The 21,020-nt window shown below is 39.7% G+C and overlaps 1 protein-coding gene across 5 annotated transcripts in view; it reads left to right on the forward strand.

Moving 5' to 3' along the window:
• Nucleotides 1-7,161: 7,161 nt before the first annotated feature.
• The window catches only part of KCNT2 (potassium sodium-activated channel subfamily T member 2), a 675,220-nt gene continuing 661,361 nt past the window's right edge, over nt 7,162-21,020 (forward strand). For all 5 annotated transcript variants that reach the window (XM_075833425.1, XM_075833427.1, XM_075833430.1 and 2 more), the window contains exon 1: nt 7,162-7,412. In XM_075833425.1, coding sequence (XP_075689540.1) covers nt 7,318-7,412 — 95 coding nt within the window. In that variant the 5' untranslated portion in view covers nt 7,162-7,317. The remainder of the gene's footprint in view (nt 7,413-21,020) is intronic.

Genomic DNA, 21,020 nt, shown 5'->3' on the forward strand with positions numbered 1-21,020 from the left:
AATGGGGCAGTCATAGGTCCGATGTGGAGGCAGAGTCTCAGCCTCCCTTTTGCTGAAAACATCTGCATACTGAGCAAATTGGGGAGGCAGTCCCGCCAACGACTGAGGCAGAGGAGGCTTGACAGGATGGATCTGCAACAGACAACGACCATGGCACTTGGAGCCCCATTGGAGAACCTCTCCAGAATTCCAGTCCAGGACTGGGGCATGTAGTCGAAGCCAAGGCAGGCCCAGCAGAACAGGATTGATGGCCTTGGGCAAAACAAGGAAAGAAATTAATTAAAAATGCAGGACTCCAACCTGGAGCTTCAACAGCTTGGTTTTAGAAATGATGGGATCAGGCAGTGGCAGTCCATTAACTGAGGCAACAGCCAAAGACGTCTCTAGGGGAACTGTGGGCAACTGAAGATGAGCCACTAGCTCTTTCTGGATGAAGTTATCAGCAGAGCCAGGGTCAAGATAGGCAGAAACTTGATGCGTCCTGTCGCCGGATACTAGGGTCACAGGAATAGTCAATTTGGAACAGAATGCTCTGTTAGATTCCGTTCCACCTAGGGTTGTCTCTCCAACCAATGGGGTCTCTCTGGCCTCTGGGGACACAGATGCACAATATGGCCTCCACGGCCGCAATACAAACAAAGTCCAGAAGTGCGTCTGCGTTGTTTCTCCTGGGTAGAAAATTTTACATAATTACTCTGCATCGGATCCTCTGGTGGGATGACTGAGGGGGATTGCAGGAAAGTAGAATCCAGCCTAGGAAGTTCTCTCTCCTGGAGAACCTCTTGGGAACGTTCCCGGATCCTCATGTCAACCCGGGAGGCGAGTAGGATAAGATCGTCCAGGGTAGATGGCAGATGGCGAGCAGCCAGCTCATCCTTGATCCCTGAAGCCAGTCCCTGCCAGAATGTAGCCACCAAAGCCTCGTTGTTCCAGGTCAATTCAGCAGCCAGGATACGGAACTGGATGGCATACTCGCCCACGGAGAGGTCTCCCTGGTGTAGGGTTAGCAAGGATGCAGGAACCGAAGAAACTCTCCCAGGTTCCTCAAAGATCAAGCGGAAGGTCTGTAAGAAGCACTGCAAGTCCGGGTCTCTGGTCCCTGATGTTCCCACAGAGGATTAACCCATGCCTGGCCTTTGCCAGTAAGGAGAGAGATGATGAAGGCGATCCTGACATCATCCGAACAGAAGGACTTGGCATGTAGTCTGAAATGGATCAGGCACTGATTCAAAAATCCCCTGCAGGACCTCGGATCTCCGTCATAGCGTGGAGGTAGCGGCAAGAAACACAGGGGGTTGGTACCGGTACAGACAGGAAGTGTAGCAGGAGGAACCGCAGGAACGGGTGCGGTGACGACTGTGGTTGGAGCAAGCAACCGATGGGCTATGGTGTTCACCGACAGGAGGAGCTGGTCTTGTCGTGACTGGAGATCCTCCATCTCGGCCAGCATGGCTTGTGTCGTCAAAGTCTCATGTTGACCAGCGGGGTCCATGGCCTGAGCATACTGTCACGAAGCGAGTTAGTGGACCCACTAGGCCGTACCGCCGTAGCGGGGAGGCAGCTGGCCAAACAACAGGACACCCCAGAAATACAATGTCCCGCACAAGGGTACCTGGATAGTCCAGACGGTGGCCGCAGCTCTGGCACAGATGGAGATGGGTGCAGCAGATAGCACCAAACGTGGCAGATGACACAGGAGCCGCAAGTTGCGCCAGACGTGGCGGATTCCTCCGGACGTGGCAGATGACACAGAACGTGGCGGATTCCTCCCGGACGTGGCAGATGACACAGAACGTGGCGGATTCCTCCGGACGTGGCAGATGACACAGGGCGTGGCGGATTACTCCGGACGTGGCAGATGACACAGGACGTGGCGGATTCCTCCAGACGTGGCAGAGGACACAGGACGTGGCGGATTCCTCCGGACATGGCAGATGACACAGGACGTGATACTAAGGCACAGCACGGGAAACAGGAACGGGGAACAAGGCACGGGTCACAACTGGAACTTGAAACACTAAGGGACCATTTGCAAGACAGACTGGGAAAACTAAAAACGCTCAGGCAAGGATTAGAAGGCCCGGGTCCTTCTTATAGACCAGGAAATCGTGGCAGTTGTTGATGATGACTTCCTCCTATTTGCGCGCGCTGGCCCTTTAAGGCCGAGCACGAGCGTGCGCGTGCACCCTACGGGACACAGCCAAACAGAGCGGAAGTGAGCGCTGGCGTCTCCTAGGAAGGAGATGGGGACCAGCGCTCACGGATCCATGGCTGCGGGCGTCGGGAGGTGAGTAAACCCGACGGCCCGCGGCCATGGACGCTACACATATATGGACACTGATGTGAGTGGCTTCCCCAGAGTTCCGGACCAGAGCCTATACTAGAGCTCCACTCTGGGACACTGGGGTTGCCCCTGACATCACATTCCATTCCAGGATGATCCCCTGACATCACTGTGTATGGACAGTGACGTCAGGGGCTCCTCCAGCAGAGGAATCCCTGTCCAAAGCGTCAGCAACGCTCTGGCTGGGGATTCCACTCCTAGAGGGAGCCCCAATGGCAGCATCTACAGATGGCACTGTGGCAGCATCTACAGAGGGCACTGTGGCAATATCTACGGGTGGTTGGGTGGTAGTATCTACAGTGGACACTGTGGCATTATCTACCGGTGTGTGGCATTACCTACAGATGGTACTGTGGCATTTTCTACAGAGGGCACTGTGGCAGTATCTACAGAGGGAACTGTGGCATTATCTATAGAGGGCTCCGTAGCTAAAAAGGGGCTGCCCAATGTTGACATTTGTGTGTCTGCCAAACGCTGCCAACTGAGCCGCCAGACTGCATTTAGCGACACAAACTGGAAAACTGGATTGTTGAAATAAGCACGTGGAGAAATCTCACAAATTTCGCCTATATTGACGCTTATATAAACCTAGCGCTATAATTATAGTGAAGTAGTATTGTTATAGTAATGTAGTATTATTATAGTAATGTAGTATTTTTATAGTAGTGTAGTATTATAGTAATGTAGTATTGTTATAGTAATGTAGCAATGTTATAGTAGTGTAGTATTGTTATTGTAGTAATGTATTATTGTTATTGTAGTAATGTTATAGTAATGTAGTATTATATTAATGTAGTATTATTGTTATAGTAATTTAGTATTGTTGTAGTAATGTAGTATTGTTATTGTAGTAATGTAGTATTATTATAGTAGTGTAGTATTATTATTATTATAGTAATGTAGTATTATTATAGTATTGTAGTATTATTGTTATAGTAATGTAGTATTATTATAGTAATGTAGTATTATAGTAATGTAGTATTATTATAGTAATGTAGTAGTTTAATTATAGTAATGTAGTATTGTAGTATTGTAGTATTATTGTTATAGTAATGTTGTAGTGTTATTATAGTAATGTAGTATTGTAGTAATGTAGTATTGCTATAGTAATGTAGTATTGTTATAGTAATGTAGTATTGTTATAGTAATGTGGTATTGTTATAGTAATGTAGCATTATTATAGTAATGTAGTATTGTAAGGCTGGGTTCACACGACCTATTTTCAGGCGTAAACGAGGCGTATTATGCCTCGATTTACGCCTGAAAATACGGCTCCAATACGTCGGCAAACATCTGCCCATTCATTTGAATGGGTTTGCCGACGTACTGTGCCGATGACCTGTAATTTACGTGTCATCGTTTGACAGCTGTCAAACGACGACGCGGAAAATGACTGCCTCATCAAAAAAGTGCAGGACACTTCTTTGGACGTAATTTGAGCCGTTTTTCATTGATTTCAATGAAGAACAGCTCAAAATTACGGCCGTCAATGACGCCTCGCAAAATGCGAGGAGGAGCAATTACGTCTGAAATGACGGAGCTGTTTTCTCCTGAATACAGCTCCGTAAAGTCAGACGTAATGGTCGATATCGTGTGCACATACCCTTATAGTAATGTAGTAGTATTATAGTAATGTAATATTATTATAGTAATGTAATATTGTTATAGTAGTTCAAATAACTAATTGATTATCAATAATTTTGTATTGTATCAAATTTGAAATTAATGCGGCCCATCAACTTCACATTCTTTCTATATGTGGCCCACTTACCCGGCCAAGTTTGAGAACCCTGGTCTAGGCGCTCTAATGAGTGGAGAACCTACAAGCCCCTTTGCTACATCAAATAGTATTTTTGGCTGTCCTGCTGCCAGCTACTGGTTCACGAGCAGGAATATATCAGTGAGTTGTGTGGCACAGTCAGTAAATGCATCATGACTGTTTAAAGCAATAGTGACATGCACTGAAAAGATTTGATGCCAGTCATATGCTGCATATCAGATGGTATGTAACTTAATTATATGCTTGAATAACCTCATTAGTCTTCTATAGCTCACTTCCTTCAGAAGGCTCCAGAAAAAATATGATAAATAGTATGTAGAAATTATTAACCTTGGGCAAATGAAGTTTCTGCAACTGTCGACAAATCCCTCTTTACTACACTGACAAGCTTTCATACATCTGTACAACACTTGTATCAATAGGTGTTAGCAATGAATTTTCATACAAAGCAGTGAGCTATTTTGATTGTTATATAGCAGTGACATGCTGAAAATGCTTTAATCCTAGAATTGAGGCAATTATAGATGTTAGACATTGGCCAAACAATCATCAAATGCCAGTTCTGTTTTCTGAAAAATGTTGGCACTTGAAAAGAGTATTCAAATGGTTTATCCTTGATTTAGCAAATCTACCATAAATAACATAGCACATTTTGAATACCTAATAAACATGTTAAAATTTGGTTCCTAAGCACTGATCTATGGGTCTAATGCAGTGGTGCTCAATTTATATGTAAAAAGAAGAAGCCTGGGGCATCATGCAAAGGAATCATAATGTCTTACATATTGTGGGCTACATAGTATTGTGAGATCTGGTGTATCACAGTTTTTGATTGCAGTTTTAGATTAAACATTACTTTCAGATGGGCTACACTGTGACCTTGCAGCAGTGGGGTCTGGGTTCAAGTCTGACCAAGAACAACATCTGCATGGAGTTTCTATGTTCTCCCCGGGATTCCTAAAGTTAGTCCGGTATCATCTCACACACAAGAACTAACTTATAAACTACAGAGAACTTATCATCTATCCTGACTTTTTTCTTTTAGTAAATACCTGTACATATTTTCTTAGATCTCTGTATTGTATCATTACCTTGTTATTCCTCCCAGAAATGTATGAATAATTTCACAGCTGGGAGTGACCATTTAGATTGTTAGTTCCATTGAGGATAAGGACTGATGTAAGTGATAGCAATCTATGTACCGCACTGCAGGATATGTTGGCGTTAGGAGGAGTATTTTTATGAGGATAATCAATAAAATAGCATCCAAAAGAAAGTAGGTACTTACATGAATGAATTAGAGAATTTATTCCCATTCATTACTATCTGAGATCACAGTATCTGCTCAAATAGGTCCCCACATGTGAAGGAAGATCCTAGAGTCTGTCCATATTGTGCATAAATAAGTGTAGTTGCATAAATAAATAAAAATAATTGAAAAATTGAAGAATATCTCAACATGTTTTTGGTTTAACTCTTCATTGAGCCAAATGGATTTTAATGAGACACAGTTTGGCTTGAACCTTTGAGCCCCATCTCCTCTCCAGAATCCTTGTGTAAATTCCCCACATTATTGTTTGCCCACGTTGTAGGGCCTGTGAGAAGGGGATCCCTGCACAGGGTCTTCACCACGACACCACCCACTAAAATAAGAAATGTGGTCAATCCTTCTCTTTCTCCCCATAGCAGCCACATGGGTTTTCTCTATGGTAAAGTACATCCATGATTAGGGATTGTCACCTATGTACATTCAACATCTCTAAAACCAAGGTAACGCCTGAGAATTTAAAGAGGCTCTGTCACCAGATTATAAATGCCCTATCTCCTACATAATCTGATCGGCACTGTAATGTAGATAACAACAGTGGTTTTTATTTTGAAAAAACGATAATTTTTGAGTAAGTTATGAGCAATTTTAGATTTATGCTAATTAGTTTCTTAAAGACCAACTGGGCGTGTTTTTACTTTTGACCAAGTGGGTGTTGTAAAGAATTGTATGAGGTTGACCAATCAGTGACCAATCAGCCTCATACACCTCTCATTGTTCCAGCCCAGCATGATCCACAGCTCAGTGTGATTGTGCAGTGAAAGAAGTAGGGCTGGAACAATGGGAAGTGTATGATGCTGATTGGTCACTGATTGGTCAGCCTCATACACTTCTTTACAACACCCACTTGGTTAAAAGTAACAACACACCCAGTTAAGAAACTAATTAGCATAAATCTAAAATTGCTCATACCGTGCTCAAAAATGATAGTTTTTCAAAATAAAAGCCACTGTTGTTATCTACATCACAGCACCGATCAGATTATGTAGGAGATAGGGCACTTATAATGTGGTGACAGAGCCTCTTTAAAAAGTATATTAAAAGTCTTCTCTCACAAAGAAAAATCAGGAACTTTTACAACTAGGTAATTGTTATATATTTGTTTTTTTTTAACCTTAGGAGACAAAACAGATTAAATATATTAGTGGAGTATACTTAGTAATGATATCAGATTCTGCGGTTGGATTTGCGATGATCACACACAGATTGCCTATGATCACACGATCCTATATTTTTCTAGTTTTAATGTGTTTCTGAAGGCATATTATATGAATTAAAAGAAAAATGACCACATCTTGAAAAATTCTCCTCGCCACTGAATCTCTGTGAACTGTTTGGTTACACTGAAATCTGGTGAATTGATTCCTACATCCCTGATTAAAAGTGAAAGAAATGCATAGAGAATATTAAACAAATGAATGAGGCTTAGAATGGCTGGATTAAGTAGGGAAGGACACAAATGTGACATAAAGAGAAGCCAGTTGACCCTGAAAATAATACATTCCATGCGGTTTAGAATTTATACAAAGCTTTTACTGATTCCCCCGTATAATTACAGTGCAACAGAGGAAAACGTTTAATGAGGTGTCACTCGAGCTTCATTTTTTGAATGCGGTCCATTTCACATCTTTCTTAGAGCTTCTTGAGTAGCAAATGAGATGAGCAGAGGCGTTTCTGATGTGCACGCTGAGGAGTCTGGTTGCTGTTTGTATGTGTGGAAAGCTTCCAATCCTGAACAGTCTCTCAGCAAGGTAATGCTGCAAAGTGATCAAACTCAGCATCCACGCTGCCTGTTCTAGCAACCTGCAGCCCCTGTGCGAGCATCCAGCACATTCTCTCCCCTGTTATACTCTATGAACAGGAAGGATGGTGGATTTAGACAGTGAAGTGCCCCCCCTACCACCTAGGTACAGATTTCGGGATCTGCTTCTTGGGGACCAAGGTTGGCAAAATGATGACAGGTAAAACACTCCTTTAATTATATATACAACTAAAGCATTTTTAATTGAAACCATATAATATAGTAACATTTGTATAGGGTTCCTTATTTATGACATGTGAAAATGGATATGTGTAGTACAATTAAGTGCATAAATACTTTCTAAATATTCCCAATATCCTTGCACCGACTGAAGAATTGTCCTAAGTCTTTCCTATTACTGATGCTTTCTGAACAGGTCTGATGGGTAGTAGTAAAGCATTTGTTTAGAACAATTCATACACCGAACATACAGTAGATCTCTACAAACCCCCTTGTCTAAAAAGCTTTTCTTAGAGGGTTTTCCATTCATATTATTTCCATGAACATGCTTCTTCAACTGTGAGGAAGAACTGTAATTCTGTATCAGGGTTTGATTTGCTATATGGAAAGTAGATGATAATTGTTAGTATAACACAATAGATATCACATTACGCAACTTTTGCTTTGTTTGATAAGCGATTAAGCCATTTTCTTTTGGTGTAATATTATGTGTGAATAATAACTACAGTTGTTGTTTTAATGATATGGTATAGACTATAGTATAAGAAGTTGTAGAATATTCTGTGCATAAGTTTTTAATTGTTTAAGTGTCTAAAATGTTAATTGCTTGGTTTTGTATACTTAGGCTAAGTTCACACTTGCGTTGTATAATCCATTACTCTGATCCGTTTTTAGTTCAGAATAAGGATAAAAAAGTATCCATTAAAAATCACATTGAAATCAATGTTAGCATCCGTTTGCGTCCGTTATGTTAGTCATTCATTTTTTTGACGGAAATAAAAGTGCAGAGTACAGGACTTAAGGCTACATTCACACGAGCGTGATAGATTTACGTGCGTAAATGGTCCGTGTGCGTTGCGTTATTGCATCTTTGCATCTCGAGTGGCATGTGTTTTTCACGCACTCGCAAAGCACATCTTTTTTTTTCAATGGAAATTATGCGCAAATCACGCACAGCACACGGATGTGTATCCATGTACTGTCCATGGTTTTCAGGCACCCATTGACTTCAATGGGCGACTAGGTGCATGAAAACGCACCAATATAGGACATGCAGTGAGTTTCACACAACGGACTCTCGCTGCGTGAAAACTCCTGTATGTATGAACAGCCTCATGAAAATCAAAGGGTCCGTGTGCTATGCGTGATTTCCACGCACAGCACACGGACGAGTTTTAGGCTAATCTGAATGAGACCTTACTCCGTTCAAAAAAACGGATAACTAACAGATGTTTTTTTTTTTTATCATTGTGTCAATATAAAATGGATACAAATGGATTGTAATACGTTTGCATCCGTCATTTTGATTTCAATGGGATTTTTAATTGATCCACTTTTATCCTTATTCTGATCTAAAAACAGATTAGAATAACGGATTATACAACGCAAGTGTGAACTTAGCCTTACAGTACGTCTGCTGTAACCTCCAAAAACAAATCTTTGTCCAATTATATCTGTACACCAGAGGTATGCAGTCTGTGGTTAGAGACCTACAATATTAACTTTCTAGGATGATTTTAATATAATTGTACTCCGTCTTTTTGGGCTCACAGAATAATGGAACAAGTCATTAACTACCAAAAAAAAAAGGAGAATTTAATATTTTGAGCTCCACTAAAAAACGTTAGCACCATTGGTTTAAGCTCTACTACAAAATTGGCATCTACCATCTGCCTTATAGTAAGGTTACATTGCTTTTTGCATATTGTGTAGTCTTTTTATATTATTTCAATAAAATGTATTATTAATACTAACAATAATAACTATAACTTTAGCATATTCTAAATCACATAATCAAGGTAAACAATAAATATACAACGTAAAAACAAATATTGTAAAACGATTCAAAATAGATAAGCAAACCAATTCAGGCACAAATTAAATTTGGTTCCCATAAATTTGCGGCGAGCGAATTGTCAAAATGGAGACCGCCCGCCATTTTGAGGATAATAGAAACAAAAGAGGGGAGAAGAGCAGATTTAAAAAAAAAAAAATACAATACTCACAACCTCCCCTGGTCTCCCATAGCGCTGCGTTTCTGCTGGCCTCCTGAGTAGTATTGTACCTAGTGATCGCTGCAGCCAATCACTGGCTGCAGTGGTCACATGGGGTAAAACTACTTCATCTCGCCTGCCAGCCTCCTGATAGGACGTCGTTTTGCCTATAATTGGCTGCAGCGATCTCATGGGACAATACAACGTCATCTGAGGAGACCGGCAGGGACGCTTCCCTACGAGAGACCAGGGGAGATGGTGATTATGCTATTTTTCTTATTTTAGGGGTGGGATCGCAAGTGTCCCGATTGCCTTGTTTGACTCTCTGATGTCTTCTAGAATTGTCTTTCACTTGGATACAGTCCTAGAAGATGTCATTGAGTCTAATAGGGCAGACTGGGGACTTGCGATTCACAGCAAATTTATTCTGATCAAAACTAATTTTGGGGCTAATTCAGTAGAATTGGCCCCAAATCGAAGTTCAGAATATTCGCTCATCAATTCAAGCAACTATTGAAGTGAAATAAAATGAAAAGTGGAAACTGACCATAAGCGCTAGAAGAGATGAGGGGAGTGACAAAAAAGGTACAGTAGGTAAGTGGAATAACCACAGGTAAGTACAACAGGTTTGCCAAGTTTCAACAAAGAAATAATGTGCGTTGTGATGTAAGGAGAGTGATTTTATGTTGCATATTTCATCCGTGAAGTTTTCAATGCTTTTTTGTCATATTCATGAGGAATCTGACATAAAAAAACTCTATTGATACAGTAGGGTCCAATAGAAAGTCTATAAAGGCCATGAGCGTGAACCTACAGTTTGATGTTCTGAGAATTCCAGACTATAGGTGCAAGGTGGACAAGTCTTAGAAACAGTAGTGAAAGGTTTTGATAAAACACAAAAGCAGGGTTATAGCTAGGCTTTCCTTAACCCGGGGAAAATATTCAGTTTGCTGCCCTAGCCCTGTATCTAAATACCCTTACCAAGATGCTTGTTTCCAACCCCACCAGTTCCCAGCACCCTGGTGCATGCCCCGCCAGCACTATCCTTGCTGCAACCCTGGACAAAAACTACATGCGATTAGTCAGAGAGCAGGTGTAAGTTACAGATTAGAAGGAGAACATTGTACAGAGTTCTGAATTTTATTGTACAAGAAACATAACCCATTTAATTCCCTCTTAAAAGTTGTTTAAGTCTTTCAGAACCAAGGGTCGTTGATACCTCAATTCTCAGGTATACTTTTGGTATGCATTTCTTTATGTGCCAATATCTTTTTAACAGCTTAACTAAAATTAGTAGATTTATTCGTTAAATAAATTGAATGTTTTGTTTTCATTAAATAAAGGCATAAAAAATGTCTAAAATGGGGGAAAAGTATAAAAAAATAATAATTACATTTTGGTTGTTATGTCTAAAGGAGAATTTATATCATATGTGCTATTGTACATGCATATATGATATTAAGCTGGCCTATTTCTTGTGATTACAGGGACCACATATTTGTATAGTTTGTAACAAAAATATAGGTAATAATCAGCATGCACATTTTTGTTTTTCAAGTACATTTTTTTGCATGGCTTATTTTATTTTGCTATTGAAAAATGGTGCTAAAACATTAGAATCCTTTCCAAAAACCTGCCACTGAGAAAAATAGACACCCCAGGATATTAAATAAGATACATCTTGGGGGAAAAAATAAATCACTTTTCAGATATTTTTATTTTTTGCTGTAAGTGGGTGCAAAACATTTTAAAAAAATAAATATTTTCACATTGGTGTTATTTCACGTAGAATAACTTAAAATGTATATAACTAAGAGGATACCCCCACTTGTGCACATAACCCACTTATAGGAAAGCAATAGTGACCAATGGCAAAAGTGCATTTTTTCTTCTTCAAGGTGCATTTTTTTGCATGGCTTATTTTAAGACCCCAGAGTGTCTTTGCAATTGATCAGTGGTACTGAAACATCAGAATCAGTCCCAAAAATCTGCTTCTGAGGAAAAAAACACTCCAGGGTAGTCAATAAGGAATATATTGGGGTAAAATAAGCGCTTTTTAGTTATTTTTAATTTTTGTTGAAAGTTAGTGCAAAACATTTCCACATTGGTGTTGTTTCCCTTGTAATTTTATTTTCAACTGTACACACTGACTGCTTAGAAAGAGTAACCTAAAATGTATACAGCAACTTTTCCTGAGTAAGAGAATGCCTCACTTGTACACTTAACCCACTACTAGGTTATGTAATAGTGTCCAGCAGTAAAAGCACACTTTTTCTTCTTCAAGGTGTATTTTTGATGGTTAAACTTTAGAATCAGACCAAAAAAAAGATCTTTTATTTTTTCATTTTGTGTTAAATGACTAATAAAAAAAAAATCCACGCAATATCACCCTTCCTCTGGTATTAAACAAATTATAAGGTCCTTCTTTCATACAAAACTAAATAGGAAAAAAAAATGGACAAAAATATTTATAAAGTTGTTTATGGACAAGTTAAATAAAATCGGGCCACAGTAGAATTAATTTTAAAACATTCCGAAATGTACAAGGCTGGCATGGACAGGCAATCGGGGTAAAAATAACGGTTAGTGCTTGTCTTGCCTCATTTGAAGCAAACACGACACCGTCTTTGGGAGTATTTTGGGTTTGGAGTGGAGAAAACTTCCAAAAAGTGTTGCTCTTTGAGCCTCTGCATATCCTCAGATTTTAGCAGGAGCATTGGGCCTTGGTTGAGGAACTGGAGCTGCTTATAAATAATTTCCTTGTACACCAAAAAAGAATGGGTGCCATCTGACAGTTTTTACAGTACAAAGGAATTGTACATTCCCATTTGAATTCTATAATTTGACAGCTTTTTGTGCCAGGTGTATGATCTCCTCATGACCTCATGGGGCTTTAACACTTGGTCCAAAGGTCAACACCACCCATATATTTGTTGTACTCAACTATGTAGATGGTTTTTTGTTTTTCTGTAGATGATCTTTTTTTCTTTGACTGGTGGACCGTTGGCCTCTGTGTACCATACTCAACCCTGTAGCGTAGGGCCAGCAAGTTACCCTAACATAGATCAGTGGACTCTCCTTTTTCAAGTCTGTGACATCAGAGATTGTGGATGGCCCTTAAATTCTATCTCTACGAACAGTTCCAGATGCCCCTGTAATTACCTCCTGTAGGTGTTTGAACAGAAGACTTCTGGTGTAATATGTTATCCTATTATCTGATTCTAAGCAGTTTTACACTAGGACGAGAATGCACACCGTTGTCAGAATTGCTGTGTTGTCCCTACGATCAAATCCTTCAAAGATGACATCACCCCCAAAAGATTTAATCAAGCTTTTCTCGCTCTCAGAGCATCAAAGTGCGTATGCCTACTCGGCTGAGTACATTTTACGTACTATTTTTTTTGTATATCATTTTTTATAACAGTTTTATATATTTTTGTATTTGTTTCTTTTTAACTAACTAGCAAAGCTGCCTCATATACACGGATCCACTACAGTGGTTATATAAAGACTTGAACATTTCATAACTTAATCAATTAGCGAATATAACCCTAAAACACAAATCTAAGTGCCCTACTGGTCTTAGTGAAAACTAAGGGGAACAGGAGAATACAATACTGTATCTTTTTTCACAGTACATTTTTCACAGGTTGTTGTATCAATCAGTTTCTTTCTCTCTCCTAAGCTAAAATCGCCGTAACTCAAGAGTGAAGGCAGCTGAAAGTTCAGCAGTCTTCAGAAGTTTGTTTGGAAAACAAACTTTTGTGATCAGCACGATCCATTGAATTATTATGATCACACACTTGCAAACTGAACTTGGTTCAGTTATTACTGGGGTCGGGTCTATACTGGCTGGGGGCCATGGAGAGATAACCGCTTATGAGTAAACACAAATAGTGCTGTAGTATATGGAACAAAATGAACGCATATAGCATCACACAAATATGGAAACATCATGAGGCAAGATTGTCTAGACACACATAGTGCCACATTACTCGGGGCAAACAGATACGCTGACCAACAGTTTAAAAGAACTATAACTGCATATTGACACATTATTAGAGGATCAACCAGGCTAGGCAAGCCATCATCTCTCCCCAAATAGAGGAAAGGAGACCACCAGCCGTAGTCACTATAAGACAATGGGTCCTATATATGAGTTGAAGAATGTCATCTGTCAGCGCAAGCTTGTCTGAACCGAAACCCATGAATATAATTGAAGACTACCACCAATCCTGGCCCAAGATAAAAAGAAGACGTTATATTAAAACCAAGACTGTCTGTGTAACCCATATATCAGTGCTCTCACATCGATCAGAAAACACCATATCTATATATAAAAAAACAAAATATAAGATTTATTTTGCACAGGCAATACAAAAAATGGGGAATATTCCAGTCCATTCCGGTCAGTATCTTCAGAATAGTACAAAGACGTGCAGTCGGATGTGTCGAAAATCCAGTGAATCTAAAATAAAAAAATTATTTTAATACGCTATATAATAGCACTCGAAAATCCAAGAGGGTATAAATTACTTTAATACACAGATACGTCAGGCACAAAAAGTACAGAATGACCATAAGAAAAACCAACCTATATCAGACGGAGAAAGCAAAACTTTAAAACTACAACGCCTATAGCTACGCCACTGGATAGATCTATCTCAGCAGACAGTATTAAACATGATACACTGAGATAAAGGGCCCCAGCAGTCAATATTACATATGATGGGCTTAGATACATGGTCCCAGCAGTCAGTATCATACATGATCGGCTTCAATACAGGGTCCCAGCAGTAAGTATCCTTGTACTTACCCTCAGGGGCAAATTTGAAATTTCTGGGGCCCCAAGCAAAGTTATGTCTAGGGGCTCTAATCAAAGACACCTGTAGAGAGTGCCCCACACAGTGCTCCCTGTATATAGTGTCACAACGCCCTGTATGGTGCCACACACAGTCCCCCTGTAGGTAGTGCCATACACCCCCCTTTGTAGATAGTGCCACACACCTCCCTTGTAGACAGTGCCACACGCAGCCCACTGTTGATAGTGCCACACACAGTCCCCTTTATACAGTGCCACACCCCCAGTACGTAGTGTCACACCCTCTTGTAGACAGTACCCCCCTTGTAGATGTATCAGAGTACGGGCTCATAGACTTTTTATTGAGTCCGTACTCCAATACATTTATTTCCAGAAAAAGCTGAACATACACGAAGCGGCTGAAAAAAGGGGCTGACAAAAAAGCATACTTCATAGGTCAACTGATAGGGACACAGAAAATTCAAATATTGCCCATGGCTTTGCACCTTTCCACCTTATTAGTGCCCTAGCCTAAACAGAAAACAGAAAATACGGCCATACTTACTAAATGGGTTTGTAGACACCAGTTCCCAACAGGACACAGACAAGTCAAAATGCTACAGAGGGAGAGGGCTGAGGTGCAATAACTAGTAATATCCACTCCCACTAGTCTTGAGGAGAGTGGCTGCTCAGTATTGTCACTGCATACAACCGAAGCTTCAAATAATGTGGCAATTGCAAAGCGCAGCGTATCTTGTTGGATCACAGCCTATTAGTCACGCCCATACTATTAGATCAGGCGGGCTGCTATGCACGCCACACCAAACAATGGCACACTAAAATCACCCAACATTATAAGACCTGGCTGCATCCTGAAAAAAGTGTATATAGTAAACGTATCCATGAAAAACATGATGTATTAGTTGTTATTTTGGGCAAAATACGCAAGCTCGCAACCCAACGCCAAGGGTCCTCACTGTCTTGCGAGTCCCTACGCTAGAACTCCCTACATAAAAGCAATACTCAGAAAAAAGGGGGACATAGATATACTCAAAAAAACACCAAAAACGGACATACTTACTAAATGGGTTGGTAGACACCAGTTCCCAACAGAACACAGACAAGCCCGTACTTAGGTACAAAATATAAATGAAATAGGACACCAGAAGCACGTTTCTTCTAGTAAGTTAGGGCTTACTAGATGCTCTGTCAAATTGGAGTCTGATGGAGCAGCAACGTTCTTTTTTTCTGACAGATTTGTACGGAATCCGACAGAAAATAAACTCTGTTTGCCTCCGTTTGCAATCAGAAGCATACTGAGGTACAGTAAGGGCCCATACAATTGCATATGAACCATATTACGGCTCTGTACAACCCAATGGTTGTATGGAGCCATAATAAAGTGCATTAGCCTTAATGCATACTTTTGTTTGAAAGTATTGTGAACAATTTTAAATCAATCTGGGGAGGATAAGGTAGATTACCATAACCTACATGTGCTGATTACATCTTTATGATTACTAAGAAAAGTCTCAAACTGGTTGATTGAAAAATGTTCCGTTGCTTTGTTTCTGGGACATCATGTTTTTATTCAGGTTTTACTAGACAGCACATGCATTAGAAAATGGTTGCATTGTTCTAGTTCATCAGCATGTAGATAAGTCTTTAGCAATAAAAAAATATAACAACAAGGCTGTCAGTGTGATAAATGACGGAAAAAGCTTTAAAAAAAAAATCATACTAATAATGTTCTTGAATAATTTGTACATTTATTCATGTTTTATGGGCAATTTAAAAATGATTTCTTGGCTTAACTAATAATCTACTTTTATGTGTTTTAACACTAACACCATTAAAAGCTTCCATTAACATTTATTTATAGCTGTGTCTTTTTATTTTTTTTACACATCTGTCTATTGACGCATTACAAACATTATGTACACAGCACTCCCATAGACATAGAAAGTTCTCCGTTGACATGTGCCATCAAATATATGTATTCATAGTACATAGTCTTCTAGAGTTTGGCTAAGAGACAAAACTGCAAATTGGTGTCAATTACAAATTCCTATGACATAAGTAATGTATTATTTTCTAAAACTTTTTTATTTTTCAATATAAAGTAAATATACAAAATATAATAAATGCATGATTCCTCAATATCCCTCCTTACCTCACTTCAGTGAGCAAAGATGAAAAAACAAAATAAAACAAAAAAACACAAGCTTATCACTATAGCTTTGTAATTGGGAACTCCTTAATTGAAGGATCCCAATGGTTCAAAAATATTTTGCCTTTTGCTTTTTCCTTTTGAACAAGACAATCTAAATTCATTAAAAATATATTTATTAACTTTTATTTCCCAGGCTTTAACAGACGGGTAGATCGAGGAGAGCCATCTCATTGCCATATCCAACCTGGCCATGAATAATATTTAGCTAATGGAATGGGAGTTACACCTGATTTGCCATATCAGGGATAAATCTCCCAATTGATAGATCCTAGGGTCTAAACGAATAGCACTATTGAATATTCTCTATGTAGATAATCACCTCATTCCCGTATTTAACCAGTTTTGGACATCACCATGCAAGATGAATGCAATTGGCTTCAGGGCCCGAACATTTTGGACATGTATCAGATTGTCTTAACCCTATACTTTTTAATAAGGTAACTGAGTAATAAAGTCTATGGACCATCATGAATTGAGAAATTCTATGCTTGCTGTTAGAGTAGACTTTGGCAGTTTGCTGGTATACTCTGGAGCAGAAATCGTCAGCTTATTCACCTATACCTGTCTCCCATATTTTCCGTGACTTAAAACTAATAGAGTTAGAGAGTTGGCTCAAAAGTAACTTATATAACCTTGAGGTAGCTTCTCGCCTAATGAACATATTCAGCATTAAATGCAATATGCCCTTTGGTTCAACACAAATTCTCTTTTTCCGCTGTGAATGATCATTTGCAGTTGTAAATATTGGAGAAAATCCCCATCTGTCAACTTATAAAACTAGAAAAATCTCTCATGTCCCCATTATCTAGACTATGGGAGACTGGCAGAATCCCTCTGGTTACCCAAAAATTACTATCTATATTTCGCAACTCTTGTAAACTTGAAGATTGCCATAAAGGGGGGAAGTCCAGGTACCCAAAAATATTTAGTAATCTCTTAATATCATTCCCAGCTCTGTGAAGAGAAAAATGTAGCAAACCAGCTTTATATGGACAGCATCCAAGTGCTCCAGACTCCAGTATCTGATGAATAGTTATAACTTAGTTTTGCTAAGAGATCCAAAAGGAATCTGTTTACTGAAGCATCTTCCCAATCCCTAATATGTTTTAGTTTTGTGGCAAAATAATCCAATTTAAAATGCAGGACTGCAAGCCTCCCATCCAAAAACCCTATACACAATTTTTTAAGAGCAGGATGAGGCGGTTTGTCCTTCCAGATTTAACTTGTGAAAATAGCATTTATACCATTGAAAAAATTTTCCTTTATCCAAATCGGTGCATTAGATATCGTATAGAGAATTTTAGGCAAAAGCACCAAGGGCTAATCTATCTGCCATTGACAAAGCAAACTTTTCCCATATGGATATTTTACTCTTCATAATCTTTAAGGCCCAGTTCACACTGAGTTTTTTTACGCTGATTTTGACACGGATACCATATCAGAATCAGCGCCAAAAAACTTCCGAAACCACCTTCAATTGATTTCAATGGGAGGCGGAGTCATTTTTTTCCGTGGCGGCTTTTAGCCGCAGCCACAACTCTGACCTCCCATTGAAATCAATGGGAGCAGAGAGAGTTTTTTTTTCATTTTCAAGAGTCAAATTAGAAATGTGCTCACATAGTGTGACATAAGATGACAACATCGACGCAAGAAAAAGCTTATTGCATGTTGGAATTTGCAAGAACTGTGTTGGTTGTCACAGTACAGCGAAACTTTCATAATAAATTTGGCAAACATGCTCCGCATAGAAACTGCATTTTGCGTTGGGTTAAGCAATTCAAAACCACTGGGTGTTTACGTCGTGGGAAAAGTCTTGGCCACCCAAATACTTCAGAAGAGACAGTGAACAGGATTCAAGCTGTGTACAAGTGTAGTTCTAGAAAGTCTAGGAACTACAGGTGCCACAAACATTGGTATGGCGTATTTTACAATAACGTCTGCGTTGTAAGCCATACAGATTACATCCTCTTCAGGAGTTAAAACCAGATGACAAACTGAAACCATGACTTTTGCATTGATTTTCAGGGCCGATTGGAAGAGGATGAATTCACTGACAGACAGGTGTTCAGCGATGAGGCTTTCAGTGGGAAGGCCATTTGCCACAATGTTAGAATTTGGGGCTCAGAAAGACCATGTGCCCTTATCAGCACATAAGGGACTCATGTAAACACAAAGTAAATGTGTTTTGTGCATTGAGCAAGCGGTCCCTTCTTTTTTGCCAAGGATACTGTCACTGGCCCCTCCTGCCTCGACATTTTAAATTAATGGCTTATGCCACAGATAGGGGAAGATCTGCCAAATGTTGTCTATCAGCAGGATGGTGCATCTCCACATTTCTATTTGGACGTTCGCTGATACCTGAATGAAACTCTACCGGAACGTTGGCTCAGCCGTGCCGGAAACAACGATTCACCAATGTTGCACTGGCCTCCAAGATCAGAAACCTAGCGTAACGGAGGGAAACCGAAACAAAGTGAAAGAAAAAAAATACCATTAAAATCAATGGTATTGCAAACGTAAATGATACTTTCCGTTTTTCTTTCCGTTCATCTGCTTCTCTGACAGAACAGATGGACGGAAAACCAAACAGAAGGCCAACGCTAATGTGAATAGACCCTTATATAGCATTTCCGGGTGTCCCAGACCACAGCCATTGATGTTGAACCAAGATTTTTAATTCATAAAAAGCGATATATGCTCCTCTGGTAATGTACTCAAACCATGTATCCAATAGGCACTTATAGTCCGTATTGATAAAAAACCGTGAGGAACTTTGATAATATGGATATTTGTAAGCAGTTCTGAATGGTCTGAGACACCCCGAGTCTCTTTCTTTATAAGGGATCATGTTCTCAAATACTAAAGCTGTATCTATTCGAGAGAGAGTACCCTGGCTTTTGGATAAACATGAATAAATAATGGGTTTATTATTCTTCAAATATCCAATAACAGTAACTCAGAAATAAGGCTTTTATAATAGTAATCTAGGCTCCTATCTACTGTTGGGGAGTTACAGAATATATTCTTTGTCGGGTCTGGGACAGCATTTATATCCCCAACAATAAGGATTGGATAAATAAAGTTATTAAGAGCAATACATTTATGAATTTGAATTAATACAGAGGAAAATAAAGGGGGGGGGGGTACTGCTATCAGAAACATTTTTAACCAAACAAAGTCACCCATAGTGACAATATATCGACCTGCCTGGTCAATTAAAGTATTTTCAATGTCAACTTTAAGATTTAAAGCTTTCTGTCACTCACTTGTGGCCCTGGTGTGAGCCATCTAAGGTGTGCCAGTGTACCTGGACATCTTATGGTGCCTCAAACCAGAGCCACCTTGTAGTTTTTGTCTATGTCAGAATTTTATTATTTATGACATATGGCCCTTCAGCGATGGTCTGGACAGATCTTTGAGCTAGCTAGACCTTTAAAAGCTGCACTGTCTTTAAATGATGATGGTCGCCATGGCAACACGTCTCTCTTGGTTAAGCAAGCACCATAGCAATGACGCATGGTACGTAGCTCCGCCTGTTTTGGCGTTTGATGTGTGTTCCTCCCTCCTCCCCTTGGCGTGTGATGTTTGGCGCTGACTGGAGGACTCCCGCGATGACACAAGCCTAGGAATGTCTGAAGCAAACAGCCTCATGCTGATAGCTCAGCGTCAGAGGCTCAGTGGTAGCTCCGCCCATTGGAAAATCGCTGGCGACCAAACCCACTTGGCTAGCCAGCAGGCCATTTGAATATTGTTTGCTAAATAGAGAGGGGTCCATAGCTCAGCAACAAGGGGGGGGGGGGCACAAGTACAGGACAAGCACAGCTGGACTCACAGACACAGTGGCTATTATGTAAGGCTAACTCACTTTGTAGGACCTAGTGACAGGTCCTCTTTAATGACAAGCTATTTTTTCAGTTTTTGCCTCTTTTAAGTTTCAGCAGCCATAACCATTTTATTTTTTCATTAATTTGGCTATATGAGGCCTTGTTTTATGCAGGAGAAATTGTATTTTTTTTGCGCAGTAGAAAAAAATTACTGTGCAAATTATATAATTTATTTTTGTGGCGTGAATATAGAAAAAAGCAATTCTCGGCATTGTGTTTCTTGTTTGTTTTTTATCCCATTCGGGTTTTACTCTAAATAAACTGTTATAGAAATTTTTCAGTTTATTACGGTCACGTAGATACCTAATATGTGTAGGTTTGTTGTTTTTATGTAATGTATGGGCAATAAAATATGTTTTGTGCAAAATATTAACTTTTTTTTAAATCCCATTAAAGGCTCACTTTATTTACAACTTTATTTTTTTTTACTTGTAATGTATTAGCATACTACTGTATGCTAATACATTGCACTATGTCATTATAACACACATTTCTATTAGGGCAGCATATAATGTGGCCTATCAGCAGGCAAACTGAACAGATAGCCCTGGGGTCTATCTGTTTCGGTGACACGAACCGCGGCGATCAAAGGGTTAAACAGCTGGGGTCAGAATTTTTCCGATCCCCGCTGTGTTCAGGAGGCTGCTGTAAATTCAGGAGCTGTAACTTACAGCTC

This window comes from Rhinoderma darwinii, chromosome 7, assembly GCF_050947455.1.
Source record: "Rhinoderma darwinii isolate aRhiDar2 chromosome 7, aRhiDar2.hap1, whole genome shotgun sequence".
Taxonomy (NCBI): Eukaryota; Metazoa; Chordata; class Amphibia; order Anura; family Rhinodermatidae; genus Rhinoderma; species Rhinoderma darwinii.